The 22,030-nt window shown below is 48.3% G+C and overlaps 1 protein-coding gene across 3 annotated transcripts in view; it reads left to right on the top strand.

The window, feature by feature from the left end:
- UBR2 (ubiquitin protein ligase E3 component n-recognin 2) overlaps positions 1-22,030 on the top strand; it is a 2,523,611-nt gene that overhangs the window by 2,251,068 nt on the left and 250,513 nt on the right. For all 3 annotated transcript variants that reach the window (XM_069608499.1, XM_069608498.1, XM_069608497.1), the window contains 2 exons: positions 9,416-9,506; positions 9,769-9,899. In XM_069608499.1, coding sequence (XP_069464600.1) covers positions 9,416-9,506; positions 9,769-9,899 — 222 coding nt within the window. The remainder of the gene's footprint in view (positions 1-9,415; positions 9,507-9,768; positions 9,900-22,030) is intronic.

The following is a 22,030-nucleotide window of genomic DNA, read 5'->3' as shown; positions in this document are numbered from 1 at the left end:
GGTCCATGCCTACCCCACTTGTCACAATTCGGGGGTGTCCTTCGGTGATGCTGTGAATGAGTACATCCTTCAACTTCCCCTTGGCCATTCCAATGCTTCCAACATACTCCATTGCTCCCCCTCTCTTCCTAGTGGGTACCTCTGTCTTGACCACCTCCTATGCAGGCAATACAGTGGGGTGCTTCCAGTTCCTCTCTTCGCACCCACCCTCTCTGTCAGGGGTTATATCTGTTTGCACTTCTGCCTGCTTTTCTCTTGCCAAATCCCCCCACCCCCCACAATCTCCCGTGCCGGGGTCTCACCTTCCTTGCTGTGCACGTGGTTCTCTGCGCTGCGGCCCCGGCAGCCTGACTGTCCCTGCAAATATCTGTGCCCCTTACCTCCTGGCATCAATGTTCACCAGGCCATTGTGTACTGTCTTATGTTCACTGCTTGCTTGGCGTGTACCCCCCCTCCTTTTCTGGCCCTGCCCTCGTCGCTTTGTAGGGCTGTAGCTGCCCCTGATGTACAGTCCGTACTGGTGTGTGTGTAGTCCTGCCCTTGCCTACTTTGCTGCTGTGAACAATCACTGTGACTGGTGGGCAACCTTTCCCGCCTGAGGGCTCCAGATGGCTGTTCCTCCGCCACCCGGCCTGAAAGTGTGCAGTTGTATTCCCCCCCCCCATCTCCCAAGTGCAGCGGGTGGGAGCTGTGTGTGTTGCCTCGCTCCCCGCCCCTCTACTATGCAGCCGGCACTAATCCCAGGGCCTTCTGTGCCTCTATTCCTGCACGGATCCAGTTTCACCTGCATTTCCTTGCTTTTCTCTCCACTGCAGCTGGATTCTGGCCCCAGTTCTCCACCAACGTGCTGGAGCTGTTCTAGGTCCACACGGGGAGCGCTCTCAGCAGGTCCCTATGCAGTCACCCTTCAGTGCAGCTATTCACCTGCTGCCTCATCTGGGGTCTGTCCCCCGGCCTCAACATACTCTGCAATTCACACGCTGCAGCCTCTAAAACAGCAGCGCATCTCCATCTTGCTTGTGGCAGAGGCGCCTGGACCACCGGAAAATTCACTTCTTTACCGCACCTGGGAGTTTCAGTGCAGGGCACTTCTCTCCCCCGCCTCTCTGACCCACACAGCTGCCAAATGGGAGTCGTTCCACAAGGTTTGGAGGCTTCCCCTGCCTCGCCGATCCACTGCCGGAACGGAGCTGGAGATCAAATGATCTACTCTGTTATCTTGCGGAACAGCAACCCTGCCGTTATCCATCTTTATAGGCAATCCGGAGCAAGGCTCTTACTTTAAGATGCCCTTTGTAATTCAATTCCTCAAGCGATTGACATACTTTCCTACTGGTTCCCTTTCTGCTTCTGTCCTGGGTTTGAGTCTGGTTTTAACCTTCTTAATGGGAGTGCCATTTGAACCTCCCCATTCTTGTCCACTCAGGTTGTTAACTGTGAAAACATGCTTCCTAGTAGCCATCACTTCTGCTCACAGAGTGAGTGTGCTATAAGCTCTCATGTAAATCTCCTTTTACAATATTCTCCAAGGAGACGGTAGTCTGGAGGATTCATCCCTCCTTCCTTCTCAAGGTGGTGTCTGAATTCCTTCTAAGGATGAGGAGAGGCTACATAGGCTGGACCCAACAAGAGCTCTCAGCTTCTGCATTTCTAGAAAGGAAAATGTCAGACAAGATGACCAATTATTTATTGATTATACAGGCCACAGACAGGGTTTAGCCGTGCCCAAACAAACTTTATCCCGTTGGATCATCCTATGTATTTAGGATTACTACTCCAGTGCAGCAAAGGATTTCCCTGAAACCTTATGAGCCCATTCCACCAGAGGAGTGGTTACCACTTCGGCTCTTCAAACAGGTGTTCCAGTGCAGGACTTTTGTAATGCTGCTACTTGGTGGTCCTCTACGCACCTTCTCAAATCATTACTGCTTAGACACACTGTCGGGTCAAGACACTCGTTTTGCAAGAGCGGTTCTGCACAACATGAATCAATAGTGGCAACAAAATTCTACTGTTCACACTTCCATTTCCAAAACTGCGATTGGAGTCCATCAAAGATGAGGAGTCCATGTGAGAGCATAATCCATTAGAAGAACAAATTACTTAGACCTTGTAATGTTCTTTCTGCTGGATGTTCCTCCCACACATTCCTCATCGCCCTCCTAACTGTTGGTGATTTTTTTTAATATACTTCTCTCTTTCAACACCCATGTGGATTATAAAATCCTCAAGTTGGCTGTGTAGAAAGAGGGATAAAACTAAGAACTATCAGGTAATATCCCCACCAATAATGCGCCATATATATGGTAGTCGTAAAAGGCCAGAGGCAACATTATTGATGGGGTTAATATTAGGTTTAAATGTGAGCGGGGGTGTCCCCCCGCTCTCTTTAAACAAATATGGTGGTTGCAGGGGTGTCCCCCTCAGGTTCCATGGGTTAATACTGCCGCAAAAAAAGGCGCCCATTCTTGTATGGCAATATTTTTCCGGTGATATTCACACATGAAGCCGAATGACAGTGGGCGTAGTGCGTGCTATTTATACTACCACTGAATTCCCGTCCGGACGTAGGAATGTTAACCATCAAGGGACATCGACTCGATGCTGCAAAGCAGGCTATGGATAAATCAAAGATGAGGAATCCATGGGAGGAACATCCAGTAGAAGGAACATTACCAGGGGGAAGTAATTTGTTCTTCAGCTGCGCCCTCCCGGGAGGAAACATCTACTGGTCCAATAAGGCTGCTGGGTGCTTCACTCATTACAAGGACCATGAATCTTCATGTCTGGCTATTGAGAAGAGGTGCATGGATTGGGCTCTCTCAGAAGAGTTCTTGGTGTGTTGCTTTTTGCAAGGCACTTACCCACCTAGTTTATTTATGCTCGTCACTGGTGAAAAAGTGTTTGTTTTGCTGGACTAAGAGTTTACCCTGTTGTTTTCTGCTGGTACAGTGTTGGATTTCTTATTACCATTGGTTAGACCTTAATGTTGACACTAGAAGGTGCAGTCTTACAGCCTTATCCATCTTCAGAAAAACACCAAAACAGGGGTCCCTTTTCTGGAATCGTGTGTTACTTGAGGTTCTGAAGTTCCTCATCAACCCATATCCGCCTAAACATTTCATTTTCTCACAGTGGGATCTTAATTTGGTTTTCATATTTTTGATGGCGACTCCCTTCAGACCTATTCAACCCTGTACATTTAGGTTATTATCCTTCAATTATGCTTTCCTTGCAACAGTTATGTTGGCACAAATGATCTTTGAGCTGCAGACACTCTCCAGTTCTACATCCTTTCTTCTGTTCAGCAAGGACACGGTTACACTTTGCTGTAAGCCTTCTGTTCTACGAAAGGTGGTATCTGAGTTCTATCTTCAACAAAACATTAATTTGTCAGTACTCTTCCCACCTCCTCACCTTTTAAAGGTAAAACATTGATTTCACAGATTGGTCCCAAGGAGAGGTTTAGGTTTCTATCTAGGATGAGTGAATATAGAGTGGATGATTAACTTTTCATTGACTTTCATAGCCCAAGAATGGCAAGACCATCTCTAAACAAAAAATATCCTGGTGGATTGTGCTCTATCATATCAGCTGAGAGATGGCCCACAAGACTGTCCTAGAAAGCATTATTCAAGATGGCAAGTGGCTACACTTGTGTTACAAAGAGGGTTCCCCTGGTGGACATTTGCTTTATTCCACACCTTTACTAGGCACTAAGACCTTACATCCTTGGCTTGTGAGAACCCTGCCGTGGGCAATTTGCACTTTTCCTGTTGTGTTTCCTAACTTGTTAATGCTTCCCCAGATCATTGTTTAGGGTGCAGCTTTCAAAAGCTTTTAAAGATGAGGAATCAATGGCAGGATTGTTTGCTTTAGAAGAACAAATGTCTTGCCTACAGTAATGTTCCATCAATGGATTGGGTTCCTCATCTGATAGCTATCCCTTCTAGTACCAGCTGCTCAGCAATTTTTCAACATGGTGCGCACTAAGACTCTATGTTGAAAGCCGATCTATCTTGACTTGGCCACACCTCGACTCTGGACGTGGTGTTGGCAGTACACATAACATGTCACTACACCCACGTACCTCGGTTCCTTTTTTCTTTGCGCTCACCACGCTGCTTCCTGAACAGTACTCTTCAGTAAGAAATTCTTTTGTTCATTCATCACTGATATGTCGTGCCCTAAAGCTTCGGGATTCAAACATTGCCAAGACTTTGGCTCGAAGATATCTGCACTGTCTATGCATGTGGTGTCTTGGGAGGGAACATGGCATTAAGCAGTGTGGTTCCTCTCAGCAGATGAACCCGAAGTCGATCAGGGAACGGTCGGCGAAGTTAGCACTCCTGGTGGCCTTTGTGGAAGTCTCCGACAGGTTTGATCATTCATTCATAATCCCAAAAGAAAAAAAAGACCATCAGCATAGACCCGACTGACTCGTAAGAGGAGCGCGTGGGGTAGGTTCTGTCAAGCTACAGGTGTCCCGAGGGAAGAAGTTTAAGGAGCAAATGCTCCAACTCTTGCAGAAGGCCTCGGCGGGTACGGCTCCAGCCTTGATGCCATAGGCGAGTGAGGTACCAGTTGCGCCCAGAGGTTCTGGCACCATGGTGACCACGTGTCGTCATGCGCCCTCAGGCTCAGTCTCGATGACTGCAAAGCTGATACCTTGAGGCACTGAGATGCCTCGCTGGTACGATCCTGTCGGCGCTGTGCGGTCCAGCATTCTTTTTTCCCATAGTCTCGATTGGTGTTCTTCGACTCCATGAGGTCGATTTACGACCACGAGGGGATCAGGTCTCTTTTGGCTTCGAGCCATTGAGCAGGGGAGCAGATTTCTTCATGGACCAGGTAGATTTGCTGGCCCTGGCTGAAGGTCTGCATGAGGCATCTGGGCTTGACACCTCTCCTGACCTCAATTTTTGCAACAGACATCCCCCTATGGTCACCTCAATGCCCCTTACAGGTAAACTGTAGACCGGGTGGTCGCAGCCTTTGAGTCAGGGAACCCCAGCTAAACCCCTTGCGGCATATGAACTCACGGACATTTTCGACTGAGGACCCCAGTCTGAGAGGGCATTGCCCTTTAATGCGCCCATATCGGACCCCATTAGTACACTGTGGCAGAGGCAATGTTCCACGCCAGCTGTGGATGCTGAACTTACTTAAAAGTGCAAGCTGGCTAGAGGAGACTTGCCCTTCCTGTCTTCTCACCCTACACCAAAAAATCTGGTGGTTCAATGCGCCACAGTGAGCTCTAGACCAGCCACATCCACCTTCAACCTCCCCATGGACAGGGATAAAACTGATGACCTGGCCAGAAAAAATCTTTGAGTTAGGGAGCATGGCCCTGAATGGAGTCAATCCCTCACAGGCTGTGGAGGGATTATAGCGGAAGCCTTGTATCACCTCACAGCTGGAGGGGTTAGGGATGTTGGCATGTCAAGCACTGAAGGCGGGCCTGGGCAATGCAGATTGCATAAGCCATGCCATGGGGACGTCCACAGTACTGCAGAGGTTGGCTTAACTCTGCAGTAATGTCCAAGACAACCTCTTGGCATTTGACAGCGAGCACCTGTTCAGCCTGAAACCTGACGAGTCTTTGGAGACATTTAAGGACTCTAAGTTAGCTGCTTAGGCGCTGGGCTTAGCTGTGCAAGGAAGTTGCCAGGCACGCCATGGGACCATTCCGCTGTACCGAAAACAGGTGCTGCACGTTTTAAAAGACACTCAGACTAACAATTAATGGGAACACAAGCTTGCAAATAAAGCGGGAAGATTTGCTGCATATCCTTTATGAATGTTGTATCTCAATAACAGGAAAGAAGGAAGGCACAACTCCTGCAAGCCAGGCAAGGGGAGAGATGTTTCTCACATCCCGGATAGGCAAGAGGGGCCTCTGGGGGCCAGCAGACTGTGGCTGCAGCGTCAGGGGCGAGGGTGCCAGATAAGCCGCTTTGAGTTATCCCCACATATTTCCCTGGTTGGGCGCCTGGGCCTTGAAGCTCATTAGATGGGGTCACTGTCAGCCTTTTCTAAAAAGACCCCAGATAGACCACCACCCTCTCCCAAGCAACTGGAACAGGAGCTCCAGGAAGAACTGAGAGCCCTGTTGTTAAACGGTGTAGTGGAAGAATTGCCACCCGAGGAGAGAGGATCATGCTGGTATTCTCAATACTTTCTGGTACCCAAGGAAGGACCTCAGGGCTTTGAACAAGCTACTGAAGGACACGTTCAGGATGGTGATGTTAAGACATTCTCTGCACTCTAAGCTTCGGGACTGGTTGGTGTTGCTGGACTTTCAGGATGCTTATTTCCGCGTGCTGATCCATCGGAAGCACAGACAATTCCTTAGATTTGTCATCCGGGATACTGCCTTTCAATTCAAAGTACTCCCTTTTGGCTTAACTTCTGGCTTAGTTCCCAGAGTTTTCAACAAGCTGATGGTGGTGGTGGCAGCACTCCTCCGGGAGATCTGGCGTCCACATACTCCCTTACTTTAATGATTGACTGATCCGAGGAAAGTCTCCAGGGCAGGTATTGAAACGGATAGAGGAAACCTGTTCAATTCTTCTCAGTTTGGCCTTCTCCCTGAACATCCAGAAATCCCATGTCACACCAACACAGATGCTCCTGTTCATCGAAGCGGTCCTGGACACCCGGGCAGGGAAGATGTTCCCTCTCGGAGAGAATGGCCAGTGTCAGACAGATGGTAGATCTTATCCAGAACCTTGACTGCTTACCAGCGGCTTTCTTCCTCCACCTCTTAGGCCCCATGCATCCTTCTGGTGCCAGAAGCCAGGATACGGATGCAATCCCTCCAGTGGCTTTTGAGGGATCCATGCTCCCAGTACTGTGCCAAGATTAAGGACATTCTCAGGGTGCTTGTCAGTGGCAAACAACCTCTCATGGAGGGAGAGCATGTTTGCACGTAAACCCTTTTGCCCACCATGTCTCCAGGCGGTCACGGATATGTCCCTAAAGGGCTGGAGCGCTCACTTTGGGGCTCTGCCGGTGAACAGCCTTTGGTCCCCAGTGGAATGCTGGTGGCACATCAATAGGCTGGGGTTGCGCACAATCAGGCTGGCCTTGATGTCCTTTTCACCTTCCCTCAAGGGGAAACATGCCTGATTCTGACAGACAGCACAGTCGCAGCAAACAAGGGATTGTGCTGTCCCTGCCCCAGTGCAGGGAGGCCTTGCAACTGTGATTCTGGTCACTGGAGAACGGGATCTCTGCTTCTGCAGCTCATCTAGCAGGAGCAGAGAACCGGCTGACGTATGCTGAGAGCAGGCAGCGCATGGTCTCGCACAAGTAGAAAGTGTGTCTGAAAGTGCTGTAGGAGATCTTCGCTCAGTGGGACACCCCAACAGTGTATCTGTTTGCCAGGAGTGCCAAGGCGAAGTTCAGGCAGTTCTGCTTGAGGGAATTCCCTGTGAGCTGTGCTGTAACAGATGCGTTCCTGGTTAAGTGGCTTTTTGACCTCTACTACGCATTTCTACAGACACCTGTCATGCCATTGGTTCTCAGGCGATTGAGTAAGTTCCAGGCCACCATGATCTTGATCGCCCCAGGCTGGGAAAAGAGGACATGGTACTCGGAACTCCTGGAAATGGCCATCTGCCCCCCTCAACTGCTTCTTCAGAGGCCGGACCTTCTATCCCAGTCGGGGGGGGGTCGGGTGCTTCACCCAAGCCCGGAGTGCCTCAACCTGCTTGAGAGGGTGAGGTATGATGACTGAGGCTACGTTGTATACGTGCAGGTGGAGAACAATTGAGAAGAATTGAGGCATGATGTTGAGCATGCGGGCAGACCCCATCTCATGCCCTACCACCATTGTGATGGAATTTCTTCTATCCCTGGCCTCATCGGGCCTTGAGATAAGTACGGTCCAGGGTCACTTGGCAGCCTTGCCCGTGATCAGGTCATCTCCGGATCAAGGGTCCTTTTTTACCATCTCAGTAATTACCCAAGTAGGTTTCCAGTTACACCGTTTGTGTTTCCAGATTGGGACCTCAATTTGGTGCCGACCTTTTTGATGGTGGCTTTGTTTAAACTGATACATTCTTCTTCAGTTAGATTGTAGCGTGTAAGCGAGCTCCAGGCATTCTCTTGTTAATCTCCATTTCTGCGGTTCTTTAAAGAGAAAGGCATCACTTAAACCCAACCCAAATTCCTTCCTACGGTGGTGTTGGTGTTTTACATCGCAGAGCATTGACCTGCCGGTGTTTTTTGCCCTCCTCCTCACCCTTCTAACGATGAGGAAATGTTGCACAGGTTAAACCCGAAAAGGGCGCCCAGCGACTATGTAGCTAGGACAGCAGGCTTTAGATGTGACAACTAACTATTCGTAGCCTCTTTACAATCCAGGAAAGGTCTGACCATGTCTAAACAGACATTTTCACTTTGGATAATTCTCTGCATCGCAGAATGCTACCAGAAAGCAAGTAAGGAGTTGCTGTCTTGCATTAGTGCGCACTTCATCAGGGGTGTGACTGCTTCCAAAGTGCTGCAAATGGGTGTGCCAGTGAAAGAGATCTGTTGGTCTACGACTTGGTCATTGGTCCCCACATTCACAAAACTCTACTGTCTGGATGTGGCATGGGGCTCTAACACCCGATTTGAAAGAGCAGTGTTGCAGAGCTTTCTAGTTTGAGACTTTAATCCTGCCTCCATACGCTGCACCGCTTTGGGAGTCGTTTCAGATGAGGAATCTGCGAGAGAATGCAATCCATTGAAGGAGAAATTACGTACCAGTAATGTTCATTCTTTGGATTCTTCTCCTGCAGATTCCTACATACGAGGTGCAAGGGCGTAGTGACGTGTTAAATGTACTGCAGACGTCCTGCCCGGAGTCGATGAGTGTCGCAGCAGAGTCAAGATGGATCGACGGTCTACGTCCCCTGTCAAAAGGTTTGAGCAGCTGACGCTGGAAGTGGTATCTATCAGATGAGGTATCTGCAGGAGAAGAATCAATAGAGAGAACATTTCTGGTAATTTCTCTTTCTGATGGATAAAGATTCCTCATCAACCCCCCTTCTAAATTGATGACATGATTTGAAAGGTTTGCAATTGTTCTTTCTTGTGATATTAAAGTGACTATTCTGCAGTTCCTTACTGTAACAGGCTTCAAATAGCAGTTTTGAGGAAAATTACACTGGTGGCTCAGAGTATATATGGGACCGTCATCACTTTCAGTGCCAGGGGCCTGTAACCTTTGAGCTGGTTGGCCCAACCTGCTGGCTCAGGAAAAGAATTTCCAGAGATCACAGCATCATGATGATCTTCAAAGATGAGGAATATCTGGGAGGAACAGACTCATTTATCAGAAAGAATATTACTGCTTGTGGTTTTGAGTTCCATCGAGAAGCAATGTTTGGTTGTATAACTAATTCTTTCCCACATTGTTTTGCAGAAGAGAATGGGATGGATCAGGAAAACTCCAATGAAGAGGAAGAGTTGGCAGTTCTTTCCCTATATAAGACTATGTGCCAATGTACTGGGAGGTAAGCTAACACAGTAAAAACAATCCCACAAGATAGTCGCCATCATATATGCAGGAGAATTCCTATAAAACTATGTTCATACATTAAGTAATTATAGTATTTTTTTCGAGGTGAAATGTACGGATTTAAGATTTGCCGTACAGTAGCATAAATTAAAACAAAACCTATTCTAAAATAAATCCATTGTTAATAGATTATTCAAAATGTGTACATTGTCGCTGTAGTTTATATACTGGGGTTTCTTCTTTTTTTATCCTATTAGTGCCTTGAAAGAATTATCATCTGGCTGGCATCTGTGCAAGACTATTAAAGCTGGGATCTTGCCCTTTTTACGATGTTCGGCATTGTTTTTCCATTATTTAAATGGAGTTCCTGCACCTCCTGAAATGCAAGGTAATGGTTTACATTGTTAAATATTTTTGCATTTGATGTGTTTTGTTTAACGAAAAGCCCCATATCAAATAATAATAATTGAGAAATGTTTCCAGATAATCCATTTAGTCTCATTCACTTTCTCTCTGAGCAAGAGCCCAATTTAATAGACCTTGCGTCATTTTTCTTGGCATAGTTTATGTTGGAATAAATATTTTCTACTCCCAAAAAGTGGTCCCAATAGTATGCTTTCGAAGCGAAACAAGCTGGAATATTGAGGCGAAATTTTGGACCCAATTGGAAGGCACATTCTGGCGTAAAGTGCTCAAATTACCACAATGTACCTCAATGGTAGGAATTCACCACGAGTTGGCTCTCAATTCTATAAATTCTGTAGTTGTGTTGAAGTCAATAAGCTTGCTCCGTAAAATGAGGATAACACCCGGAGCAAAACCTTATTTGATCTTAAACAACAAAAGCCAAGATCCATCAGCACATTTGCTAAATAGCTGGGAAGAGAAACTGTTGTTAATTCTAGCAGCGGCAGACATAAACATGTCACTGGTAATGAATACTCCACAACTGGCGAAAGTCAAGTTTAATCAATGGAACTGGATTATCAACTCCAACATAAGAGCATCATTGTCGACAAGTATTGATTTGGGTATGTCCGCGCTAAAAGTAGGAGACTTACCTCAATATCTTACTAGATTTCCATCACAATATCATAGAAATCAATTCCTAAGACTGCGACTTAATCTTTACCATACTCGTGAGATTTTGATGAAAAGGAATGATCCGGGAACAATAAGTGCAATCTGTCGCTATTGTATGACAGAGATTGAATCTCTGAAACATTTGATAATTGAATGCCCAAAGATTACCAACCAGCGTTCATTGCACTTGTCGCGTTTTGCGCCAAAGAATGGAAACATGGCTGAATGGTGGAGTTGCGTAATATCAGGGACAAATACCAACTTGACATGTTCAATCATTAATTTTGTTGACATGATAATGCCATGTCAAATGATGTTGAATGAAATTGGTACATGAAGCATCGAATTCAAATAAGAGGAGCAGGCGAAGAAAAAGTATATAGAGGATGTGAGAATCGAGAACGTTAAGACGATGTTGATACTGAGATCTGGAAAGGGCATTCACTGATAAAGAACTTAACAGACGAAGATGGTGTGTTACTTTACCTTCGATTAGAACATTTATTTTCACTCATATTTTCTGTGTTTCCACGTCTACGCTGTCTCCCTCATCTCTCTTCCGTTCTTTTCCGTGATTCTGCGATTTTTCTTCCTTTCTTTGCTATGTTCAGTCTTTAGTCTTTGTTCCTCTTTCAAGAAATTGGATAGTAATGATGAAAATCCGTGACAAAAAAGTTTTGTTTATTTTTTCAAACTAAAGTCAATAAAAAAATGTTTAAAAAAGAATAAATATTTAGGATTTCTGTTTTAATTTGTTAAACTCATTTTTTTTTTTTTGTACCACCTGCAAGAAGATTTGCGTTTAAAACATGTTGAATTAGTTGTTTATCATTGGGGCATTTTGATGCTGATGGGAAAGCATTACAGTCTTGTTTGACGTTATGTAAAGTGTGCTGTTTACGCTAATATCTTTGAATATTTTCAGTACTAATAGCATTTGCATCATTTTCAGTAATGCCATCTTTCCAATGGACTCCTTCCTCCTAAGGATTCCTCATCTATGATCTAGATCTCCCAGTGCTAGATACTCTTAAACTTATTTTGCCACCAGGGGTTGGAGCACAGCTCCGCCCGACGCCTCTATGCACCTGGCGCCGGATATGATGATGGTGCCAGTATATACGGAGGCGCTTCGCCCCATGACCTCAGTTCCTTTTTTCCACGCAGTGTACTCACTACTAGGAACAAGGCTTAAACCTTATATTACACAAATTCTTGCTTCTCCCCTCAAATTCATTGTAATGCCGAATCCAATGAGGTGCTCAGGGCTCAGACCCTTTGTGGAATGCAGGCACCAAATGTCCTTGTCGGACCCGCACTGCATATGCCTTTGCCTGTGCATCGTGCCAGTCCACGCACTCGGAGGTGCTTTGGAAACGTGAAGCAAAAGGCTCACATTCCTCCTCAAGTAGAGCAGGGATAAGCGGACCTGCTCCATGTCGCTGGTTGCAGAGCATGGCACCGAGAAGTGATTCCATCGTCCGGAAGAGCAAAAAGACGTCTAATGTATTGTATAAAGGTTAATTGAAATCATATATACAAATAATTTAAAAATACAAATGACTAAAGAGGTTGAGCTTGCCCGGCTGTTATTCATGGCATCACTTGTCTTCATCCTCGAAGAAGAGCCACCACTCCAAGTAAGGCCAGGGGGAAGAGGCCCCGCAGGTCCCTTTTCCAATCAAGTCCTCTTCACCAGAGGAATGGGGAGGCATTCTGTTTGAAGATGTATAACATCTTTGCCAAGGCCCTGGCGGATTACGGGCCTGACGCCTGCGGCGTCGGCCCGAGCTGGCGGATCCCACCACGCTTGAAGGAGCCGGCAGGGAGACTGCAGTGCAACATGACAAGATTGCAAGGAAAGGGTGCACCGTTCCGTCCCCCCCACCCGCATATGGTCCCTGACCAACTATGCCAGAGTCACTAAAGAGTTCCTTCCGCTCCGAAGAAGTGCATTTGTCACATTTGGAGGACATTTATGAAGAGGATTATAATGTCACTTTAGGACTGCAGCCCTTCCACCTCAGGGATGTGAGAAACCTGACGGAGGATTTCTTCGGGGTACAAGGTGACTTGGTGGACCTACCAGCCGACTTGCATGAGGCAAGTGGCCTGAACACCTCGTCAAAGGTCGACATGATGCCTGTTGCTACCCCTGGCAAGTTACAGGCGTCTCTTCAGTGCCTGCAGGCTAAGGTGGTAGACACCCTTAGGCCTCTGCAGTATGACCTCTGTGACATTTTGGGCAAGGGTCCTAAGAAGGAGGCCTTGCTGCCTTCAATCAAGCAGTAGAGAGAGGGGCCTGTGGTGGAACTGTGGACCGTGACCTGCCCAACAAGCAACGTCTGGCCGCTTCGGACCCCTCATTTCTCTATACACACGCTTCTCCAGAGAGTTTGGCGGTGCAAGCCTGTATGGCGAACCTCAACACCACTTAATTTCTGTCATTGCTATAGGGAGAGCAAACGGTTGGATGCGTGGGGCAGGAAGACTTTCGGCTCCTTAATCCTAGGTCTCCGGTGTGTCAATGCCTCTTGGGCACTGGGTACATTCTCATTTGATCCATGGTCAGTGACAATGGAGGCGGCAGAGCTTATCCCAGAAGGGGTGATGCAGGATGACTTCAAGCCATTATTTTTTATTATAACTCTGTTTATTGATTTTATTCATGGTACATAACAATATGAACAACAGCAAGGTCACATGATACACATCCGCGTTAATAACTTTGACCAATATTGGCAACTCACAGGTGTTTCAGGCAGCCCGGGGGCAGTTCTTAGAATGTAGGCATCTATTATCTCAGGAGGTGCAAGAGGTGCTGGGGCAGCCACATTCGAGAGGGGGTTATCTAGAGTCTTCACACTTCCCCCATATTTTCTGGAATTTAGTGGGGCATCCTCTGGCTTTATAAAGTCTCTTTTCCAGGGGGGCATATCTGTCCACTTCATTGTACCATCGGTCAATATTGAGTTCGTCAGCCGAGCCCCCGGTTGCGGCCGACAGCCGTTTCCCTGTGCCCAATGCCACCGCCAGGAAAGTTTTTTCATATTTAGTAAAGTCCCCCTCCCCCTAGATTCCCAATAGTATCAGTTTTGGGTCTCGAGGAACCAGTGACCCCAAGGCTCTGGAGATCCTACTAGTGCATCTCTCACAAAAGCTCTTTATTACGTTGCAGTCCCAGACCATATGGAAGAAGGTACCCTCTGCCCTTTTGCACCAGAGACATTTCCATTGTCCACCACCCCCCAAAGGGCCATCATTGTTTGGGAATAGTATGCCTGGTGGCGTATTTTGAGCTGGATAAGTTTTAGCTTGGCATCAATCCCAATCGCTCGAGGGAACATCAATGCTTCCACCCATTCTTCTGTGTCCAGCGGGCCCAAGTCTCTTTCCCATTTCCCCTTCAGTCTAGAGAGCTCTTGGGTCCAAAAAGAAATTAGAACTTGGTAGAGTGTGGAGGTGACCTTAGACAGGATGTTCCAAGCCATTATTAAAGACGGCAAGGAGGCCTCCCGTCAACATTTGCTGTCTTGCCTGGACTCCGCGAACTGTGTCGCTAGGACAGTGGCCATCAGCACCATCTTGAGGCATTGTTATTGACTGAGGATGTCTAGATTTGCCACTGACGTTCAGGAGAAGCTCCTTGACATGCCCTTGAATGGCATGAACTTGTTCGGCACCAATGCTGGGGAGTCGCTCCAGACGTTCCAAGGCGACAATCAAGTCGTTGGGGCTGGCGGTGCAGAAGCATCCTGCGAGCCCGGCGGGCAGAGGCTAGGCTTTTCGTCCCTTCACCTTCCTTGGGCAGGTAAGGACAATGCCATGCCTACGCAGCTAGGGGGACATGGTGCACCTAGAGGAGGCGCTTCCACCTCTTCAGTGCCCTCCGCAACCCCCAGAGCAAAGGTTCTGTGAGGCAGACTTCCATCATTCATCCCCTGTGGGGGGCAGGATATCCCAGTTTGGCGAGGAATGAAGAAATATTATCTTGGACGTCTGGGCCTTGCAGGCTGTCCAGCAGGGATACTGCCTCCCATTCGCGTCTCACCCTCCAGATCACCCCCTGCCAACATCCCTTGCCTCTGGAACCTCTCCTGCTGGAGGAGATCTGTCAGCGTCTGGTGAAAGTGCCGTAGAGATGGTACCCTGCTCGGAACGCCTACTTTCTGGTGCCAAAGGATGGAGGTCTGAGACCCATGCTGGATCTGCGGCTATTGAAATTGTACTTGTACAAGTTCAAGATGGTCACTCTAGCCCAGGTCCTTCATGGCCTGAACTTGAATGGCTGACTTGTTTAGCTGGAACTCGATGATTCTTACTTCCATGTGGCTATCCACAAGAAGGAAAGAAAGTACCTGAGATTCAACGTGGGGAACTGTCACTAGCAATTCAAAGCCCTACCTTTCAGTCTTTCTTTGGCACCCAGTGTTTTCACTAAAGTGGTAGCAGTAGTGGCGGCTCGCCTCATGAGGAAAGGCATTCATGTCTTTACCTACCTGTACGACTGGCTCGTCCGAGCACACTTGCCAGATTTAGCATTGGCACATATGTACCAGACTTGCAGCTCCATGCACAACTTGGACTTCAATGGATTGCATTCTCCCGCAGATTCCTCATCTGATAGATATCCTTCCAATGTCAGCTGCTCAGAACCTTTTTCCGACAGGGGGCGCAGTACGACTCCACATAGACCGTCAACTCCTTGGACTCGACCCTGCCACTCCTCGATGCCATATGTGATATCACCCGTATATATATGTCACTGCACGCCTCAGTTCCTTTTTTCTGCACGCTCAGCAGGCTTCTTTTCAGAACATTCTCATCTGTGAGAATATTTATCGATAATTCATCAAGATATCAGGCCCTAAAGCTTCGGGGTTCAAACATTGTTAGGACTGCGGCTCGAAGATGTCGATCTCGGACCTGCATGGTGTCTGCGTGTGGTGTCTTGGGAAGGAACACGATGTTGAGCAGTGCGATTCCTGCCAGTAAATGAGCCCCAGGTCTATTAAGAGGCTGATCTGCGAAGTTAGCGCTCGAGTGGCCTCATTTAAAGTACCCAGCACATTGGACTGTCACATTGTTGGCCATGACACCGAAGGACACACGCTCGAGAAGGAGGACAGGCACCATAAGAAGGCAAGGAAACGTTTGCATTCCTGAAGCTGTTCACGCCATTCGTCCTCATCCTCCCATAAAAAGAGGAGACTCCATTGGCGCAAACATGACTCTGATTCATCGGAGGCGCTGGGTAAATCCTACCAGACTCAAGAGTCCCTCGAGGGATGAGTGGGAGGCATTCAAGGAGCAAATGCTCCAGCTTTTCCAAATAGCTGTGGTGACAACCCCTCCGGTCTCTATGCCACAGGCGAGTAAGGCACCATTCATTGGATTGCTTCAAAGGATTGCTTTTCTCCTGCAGATTACTCATTTGATAGATATTCCATCCAGCTCTGCTGCTTCGGAGTTCTTTTCGACAGGGGGCGTAGTGGACCTCGACTTGGCCATCGATCCGTCTTGCTGGGCGCTCTATCATCGGCTCCAGAAGTGACGTTGGGCGTCGTATATATACTCCGTCACTATGCCCCACACCTCCGTTCCTTTTTTCTGCGAGCTATAACACTGCTTGTGAACACAAGTCTTCGACTCCTCAATGTTTTCGTTAAAAAAAAAAACTTTTTTTTCCTTCTAATTCCTCAACGCCAGATGTCTTGTCCCGGGTTTCAGGTTTCAATCGGTGTACCGACTGCCACACCAAGATGTCCATCACTGACCCGCATGAGTTATGCCTCTGGTGCCTTGGTACGTGTCATGGGACGGAAGGGTGTGCGTCGTGCATCCAAATTCAGCCGAAATCCTTGTAAGATCGGACTGCTAAGCGCGTGCTCGGTCGACCACCCTCAAAATCTCTGGCGCAGTCGACGGTTCGGTACTTGGGGGCTGAAACTGAGGGACATACCCCGCAAGAAAGAACATTGGCGAAGGAAGAAGCAGTCCCACTCGAGGAGCCCTTCTTCCTCGTCCCGTAAGAAGGGGCGTCACCGGCATCGTTGGGACTCTGATTAGTCGACGGAAAAATGTCAGCCGTCGGCAGGTCCTACCACTTGCCAGGAGTAGGGGGGATTTCAAAACTTCCATGCTCGAAATGTTCAAGAAGCATGCCACTGTAGGCGCAGGTATCCCCCACCAACCACGCAGCAGGTCTCGGAGGCAAGAAGGATGCTCTGTTCTGACCCCTCACATGCCCCAGTGCCGACGCCATCTGCGTCGATGAATCCGTGACATCAAAGGCGGTGTCAAGCCCGTCAATGCTGGGTCTGTGCCCGCTTTTCAAGGTGCCAGTGCTTCGACGTCACGCCCTCGGTCGGCACTGAAGGGCACGCGGTCGGCACTGAAGGGCACGCGGTCGGCACTAAAGGGGACGCGGTCGGCACCGAAGGGCAAGTGGTCGGTGCTGACTATTAATAAATCCTTCACCCACTCCCCGCTCTCATGATCCGAATTTGTTTTTTCTTTTTCTTTTCCCCAGCGCTATGTCGACCGTTTTCAGCACTGATGAAGCAGGAGATCAAGGGGACATCAACCTCGTTTTCATGGGCGCAGATGGTGTTGACTATTTTGAAGACCATGATCAGCTGCTAGAAGTACCTCAGGCCCTCGATGAGGTCAGTGGTTCTGGATGGTATTGACCAAAAATATTGTTTAAAAAAACGGAATGGTTGAAATGATCGGATTTCGGCTGGTTTTCATTATAGAGAACAAGGGAACCGGGAATGGCAAACAAAAGAAAAGACCCTGCAGCGCCGGTTCCCATCCAGGGAAGTGAAGGGAACTGGCGCTGCAAGGACTCGGTGGCGCACAGCGAAGTATGCCACCAAAAAATAAGTAAGGGGGTGGGGGAGCGGGGTCTACAAAGGCTATTTGGCTGTGGGATGCTTATTTCAAACACAAAGATTTAGAATTCGACATTTTCTTCTTCAAAATAATCGTATTCAAAATAATCACGTACATCCAGTTTGGATACCCTGCCAGACTTGGATTTCCAGCAAAGCCAGCCCTGTATCCATAACTATACCAAGTTCAGGGCTTTAGTAAAAAGTCATTGACACTTTTTAGGTTTGCAGTCTTCAGCAGTGCCGGTACAGGGATACGACCTGACTGATATTCTAGACAAAAGTTTGGTTACGGGGTGCAACATGGCCCTTAACACTGCAATTGCCGACCCTCTGACCTCTCTGAGGCAGTACCCTTGTTCTATTCCCCCGGTCAGTTCCACCATATGCGGGCAGTGTAGGCCGGCCAGAGGGGACCCTTCATTCCTCTCCTCGGGAGGATAGCTCAGCGGCAACATGCTTGCCTTGGAAGCAAGATGACATGGAGCAACCCAGGTTCGATCCCTGTGTCTGCGCTTAGAAACCTCTGGGTATTAAGCGCGTTATAAATAACCAATCATATCATATATCATATCTCCTCTCACCCTTCTCTTGAAGGGCTTGTTATGCAAGCCGCTACAGTCTCCTCCAGACCAGCTTCTTCAACTGTACGACGGAAGCGAAGAAGGTTGATGCCTTGGCCAAAAGGGCTTTCACATCGGACAGTATGGCCCTTAAAGCTACAAATGTGGCTGGTGGCTTTGCAAAATATTCATTTGGTCTTTGGATGGCAGTGGAGCATGCTGTGCAGTACATCCCTGAGGGGGAAATGCACAAAGGCTTCCTACAGCTGGTGGAGGATAGGAAGGAGGTGGCCAGGCAGTCGTTGCAAACGGGCCTGGACATAGCCGACTGCGTGGGCCAATCTATGGCATCTACTTTAACGCTGAGGAGGCAGGCCTACTTAAAATGTTCTGACTTTTTGCCTAATGTCCAGGGCAAATTAGTGGACATGCCCTTTGAGGGCGATTTCCTGTTCGGTCAAAAGGCTCACGAATCTTTAGAGAAATTTAAGGAATCAAAAATCGCTGCAGATCACTGGGCCTGGCTGCGCAGCCGGCCAAGCCTGCCTTCAGCTTCGCCTCTAGGGGCAGCAGCTACAGACAATATACGCCTTACGGCAGGAAAGCGCATCTCCCACCAGCCAAGCAAGGGCAGAAGCATTTCTCGTGCTCCGGAAGGGGTAAGGGGGCTTCTAAGGACCAGCAAGTAGCGACAGCGGCGGGGGTGACCCAGCCTCCTAAACCACTTTGATTTCACCTCCCACAACTTACCAGTTGGTGGATGGTTGACGGAGCACTGGCTCCAGTGGCAGGGAATTACTTCGGATGCCTGGGCTCTGCAGCTTGTCGGTGGGGATATTGTCTGTCCTTAAAAAAAACACTGGACAGTTCCCCACCACCACCAATCCAACCGGGACAGGAGCTCCAGGAAGAACTGCGAGCCCTGTTGTTGAAGGGTGCCGTGGAAGAGGTACCTCCCTAACAGAGAGGATCGGGTTGGTATTCCCAGTATTTCCTGGTACCCAAGAAGGGAGGAGGTCTTTGTCCCATTCTGGCCTTCAGGGCCTTGAAGAAGTTCCTGAGGAAAGACAAATTCAGGATGGTGACGTTGAGAGAAATTCTCAACGCTCTCGAGCTACAAAACTGGCTAGTGTCGATAGATCTGCAGGATGCTTATTTCCATGTGCCGATACATCGAAAGCACAGGATGTTCCTGAGGTTTATTATAGGGGACAAGCACCATCAGTTCAAGGTGCTCCCCTTTAGTCTGACCTCCGCTCCAAGGGTCTTCACTAAGCTCATGGCAGTAGTCGCGGCTCCGTACCTGGACGACTGACTGATCCGAGTGAAGTCATTGGGGCAAGTTTTGTCCCATCTGGAGGACACCTATCTGCTTCTGCACAGGCTGGGCTTCTCCCTGAACTTGAAGTCCCATGTGACACCAGTCCAAAGGCTCCAGTTCATCAGAGCAGTCCTAGATACCCGGGTGGGGAAGGCCTTGCCTCCCGACGAGAGAGTCAACAGCATGGCACAGATGGTGGACTTGTTCCAGAACCACGCCACTCTACCAGCAGCTCCCTTCTTCCGCCTCTTAGATCTCATTGCCTACTGTATTTTTCTAGTGCCAAAGGCCAGCTGCGCATGAGATCCCTACAATGGCTCCTAAGAGGTCAGTGGTGTCAGTACTTCGGAGCGCTCATGGATCCCGTCAAGGTGTCCAGGCATGTGGTCAACGACATCATCTGGTGAAAAGACTGCAGCAGTCTCATGGCAGGGGAACCCTTCTGGGCTCCATGGCCTCAGACCCAAGTGGTCACAGATGCGTCTCTGAAGGGTTGGGGTGCCCACTGCGAGGACTTGCAGGTGAGCAGCCTTTGGTCAGCAACAGAAGCCAGGGGGCACTTCAGGCTGGAGTTGCGAGCCATCAGGTTAGCCCTGAAGGCGTTCGCTCTATCACTAGAGGGGATGTATGTCCTGATTCTGACGGACAACACAGTGGCCATGCAATACCTAAATAAGCAAGATGGTGTGCTCTCCCGCCCCCTAGGCAGAGAGGCGATGCAGCTGTGGTTCTGGCTATTGGAGAACCGGATCGCAGTCTTGGCACTCCATCTGGCGAGAGTGAGATGAACAAATTACTTAACAAACAAATGACAAGAGCAGGAAATGAAACTAAAGGGCTCTTTAAATTATTCAAGGCTTAGGGAAAAATCCAATGCCTTGAATCAGGCTATTAATCCGGATGGAGATGATTGTACTAGGGTACAAAATGCCTTTACGGATAAGATCTCATTAGCGCCTGCCAGAATATGCAAAGACTTGAACCAACTAAATCCGCTGGAATATTCAGGTATTGTTTGGGCGAAACAAGGTCTAGACCCTCAAATCATGTTCAGCTTTGCTGCTATAGAGGACAAAGGGGTAGCTGAATTACTGAGTGTCATGCACTCTACTAGTTGTCCAGGAGACACTCTACTAGTTGTCCAGGAGACCCTCTACCTTCCTTTTTCTTGAGAACAGGGATTTATTTGTGCCTTTTCTTCGAAAATGTATTAACGCTTCTTTTGCCCAGAGCTTGGTTCCCGCAGACATGAAGGGCTTTGTTACGGAGAATTCTCCAGAATGGCTAATTGCCCTTACCTACTGAGTCCCTCAGCAGCTTTTCTGGATTTCTAGGATTTATCTTTTTCACCTGGTAAGAGTGTGAGCTTTTTTTCCCATTCTTACATGTGTTTTGCTGTGTGTGTTTAACAGTTTTGTGTTCATAGACTGTGGAGCCTCACCTACTCCACAGGCATCATCTTTTTTACTGTGTGTTACACAGCACCTTCACTGCAGTGACACAGGGTTGTCTTTCAGACTTCCCAACTCAGACTCCATTTTCTGGGACTGACTACTGTCTCCCAGAACATATAAAGTTACGATTAACTTTATTAGCCTCTCTAAAACCCCAGACCCAGTACAAACCATCTTACATGGAGTACTTTCATCAAGACTTGCCCTGGTGGCAGTGGTAACTACCCTAATGTTCCTACCGCGGTTATCTTAAATAACCTTGGTATTGTTTTAGGCTATCTTGGTAGCCTCGAACTTAAACCTGCTAGACCATATATGTTTTATTTCGGTTCCGGCTGGGTTTATTCGCCATTTATTTTTGTAAAAGTCTTTCTCGTGTTTTACTCGGCACGCCAAACCAGGTTTGGTTCCTTTGTTCACCGTCTTCTTTCTTTTCTACGCAGAAGCCCTCCTTAGGCGCCTGTATGTCTGAGGGGGACAGGATGTGAGGGAGGGGTTTATGACTCCCTGCACAGGGTCTCCTTGGAGACCCATGTCACACTCCGACATGATTGGCTGTGGTAACTGTCCCGGCGGGTTTGATTGACAGCCCGGCTGTGTGAATGGTGGAGAACTGCATAAAAAGCAGGTCTCTGGGCCTGGAAAGGCAGAGTCGCCACTGGAACAAAAGAACCAACGAGGAGCTGACAAAAGAGGACCCCTACAACGACTGAACCTCCCGGTGAAGCCCTGCTGCAGGTCCGAATCGTCAGAATCCGACAACAGAGAAGATCCTCCAGGAAACTTCTTCCCTTGAGCTGGTGGGACCAACCAGTTTGCCCAAACTTCAAGCCAGGACCCCTCCTCTGGTCGAATTCGCTGTACAGAGCTACAGTGGGCCGGATAGCCAGGAAGGTCGGACCCTGCTTGGGTTTTAAGGAGCACACCTTTTATTCGTTGCTTTGCTCTGCTGCTGGTTTTTCCCCTGGGTAGTGCAGCACCCTCCAGTCTTCCTACTTCTTGTCAGTCCGACAGTCGCTTCAGGAACCGTGAACCAGCAGGAACTACCAGGAACGTCCGCCTCAGCTACAGCTTCTCCGTTTTAAGGTACTGTGCAAATCCGGTTGCTCGTTTGGTTCAACCGCAGGGAAAGTGTTTGAAATCTTTCTCCAATACGAGGGCTTGTCCTTCTCTTCTCTTTGAACTAACTTTTCTGCCAACCA

This window comes from Ambystoma mexicanum, chromosome 4q, assembly GCF_040938575.1.
Source record: "Ambystoma mexicanum isolate Mex_15411 chromosome 4q, UKY_AmexF1_1, whole genome shotgun sequence".
NCBI lineage: Eukaryota > Metazoa > Chordata > Amphibia > Caudata > Ambystomatidae > Ambystoma > Ambystoma mexicanum.
Note: the sequence above shows the minus strand (reverse complement) of the source record. Positions and strands in the feature narration are given on the sequence as shown.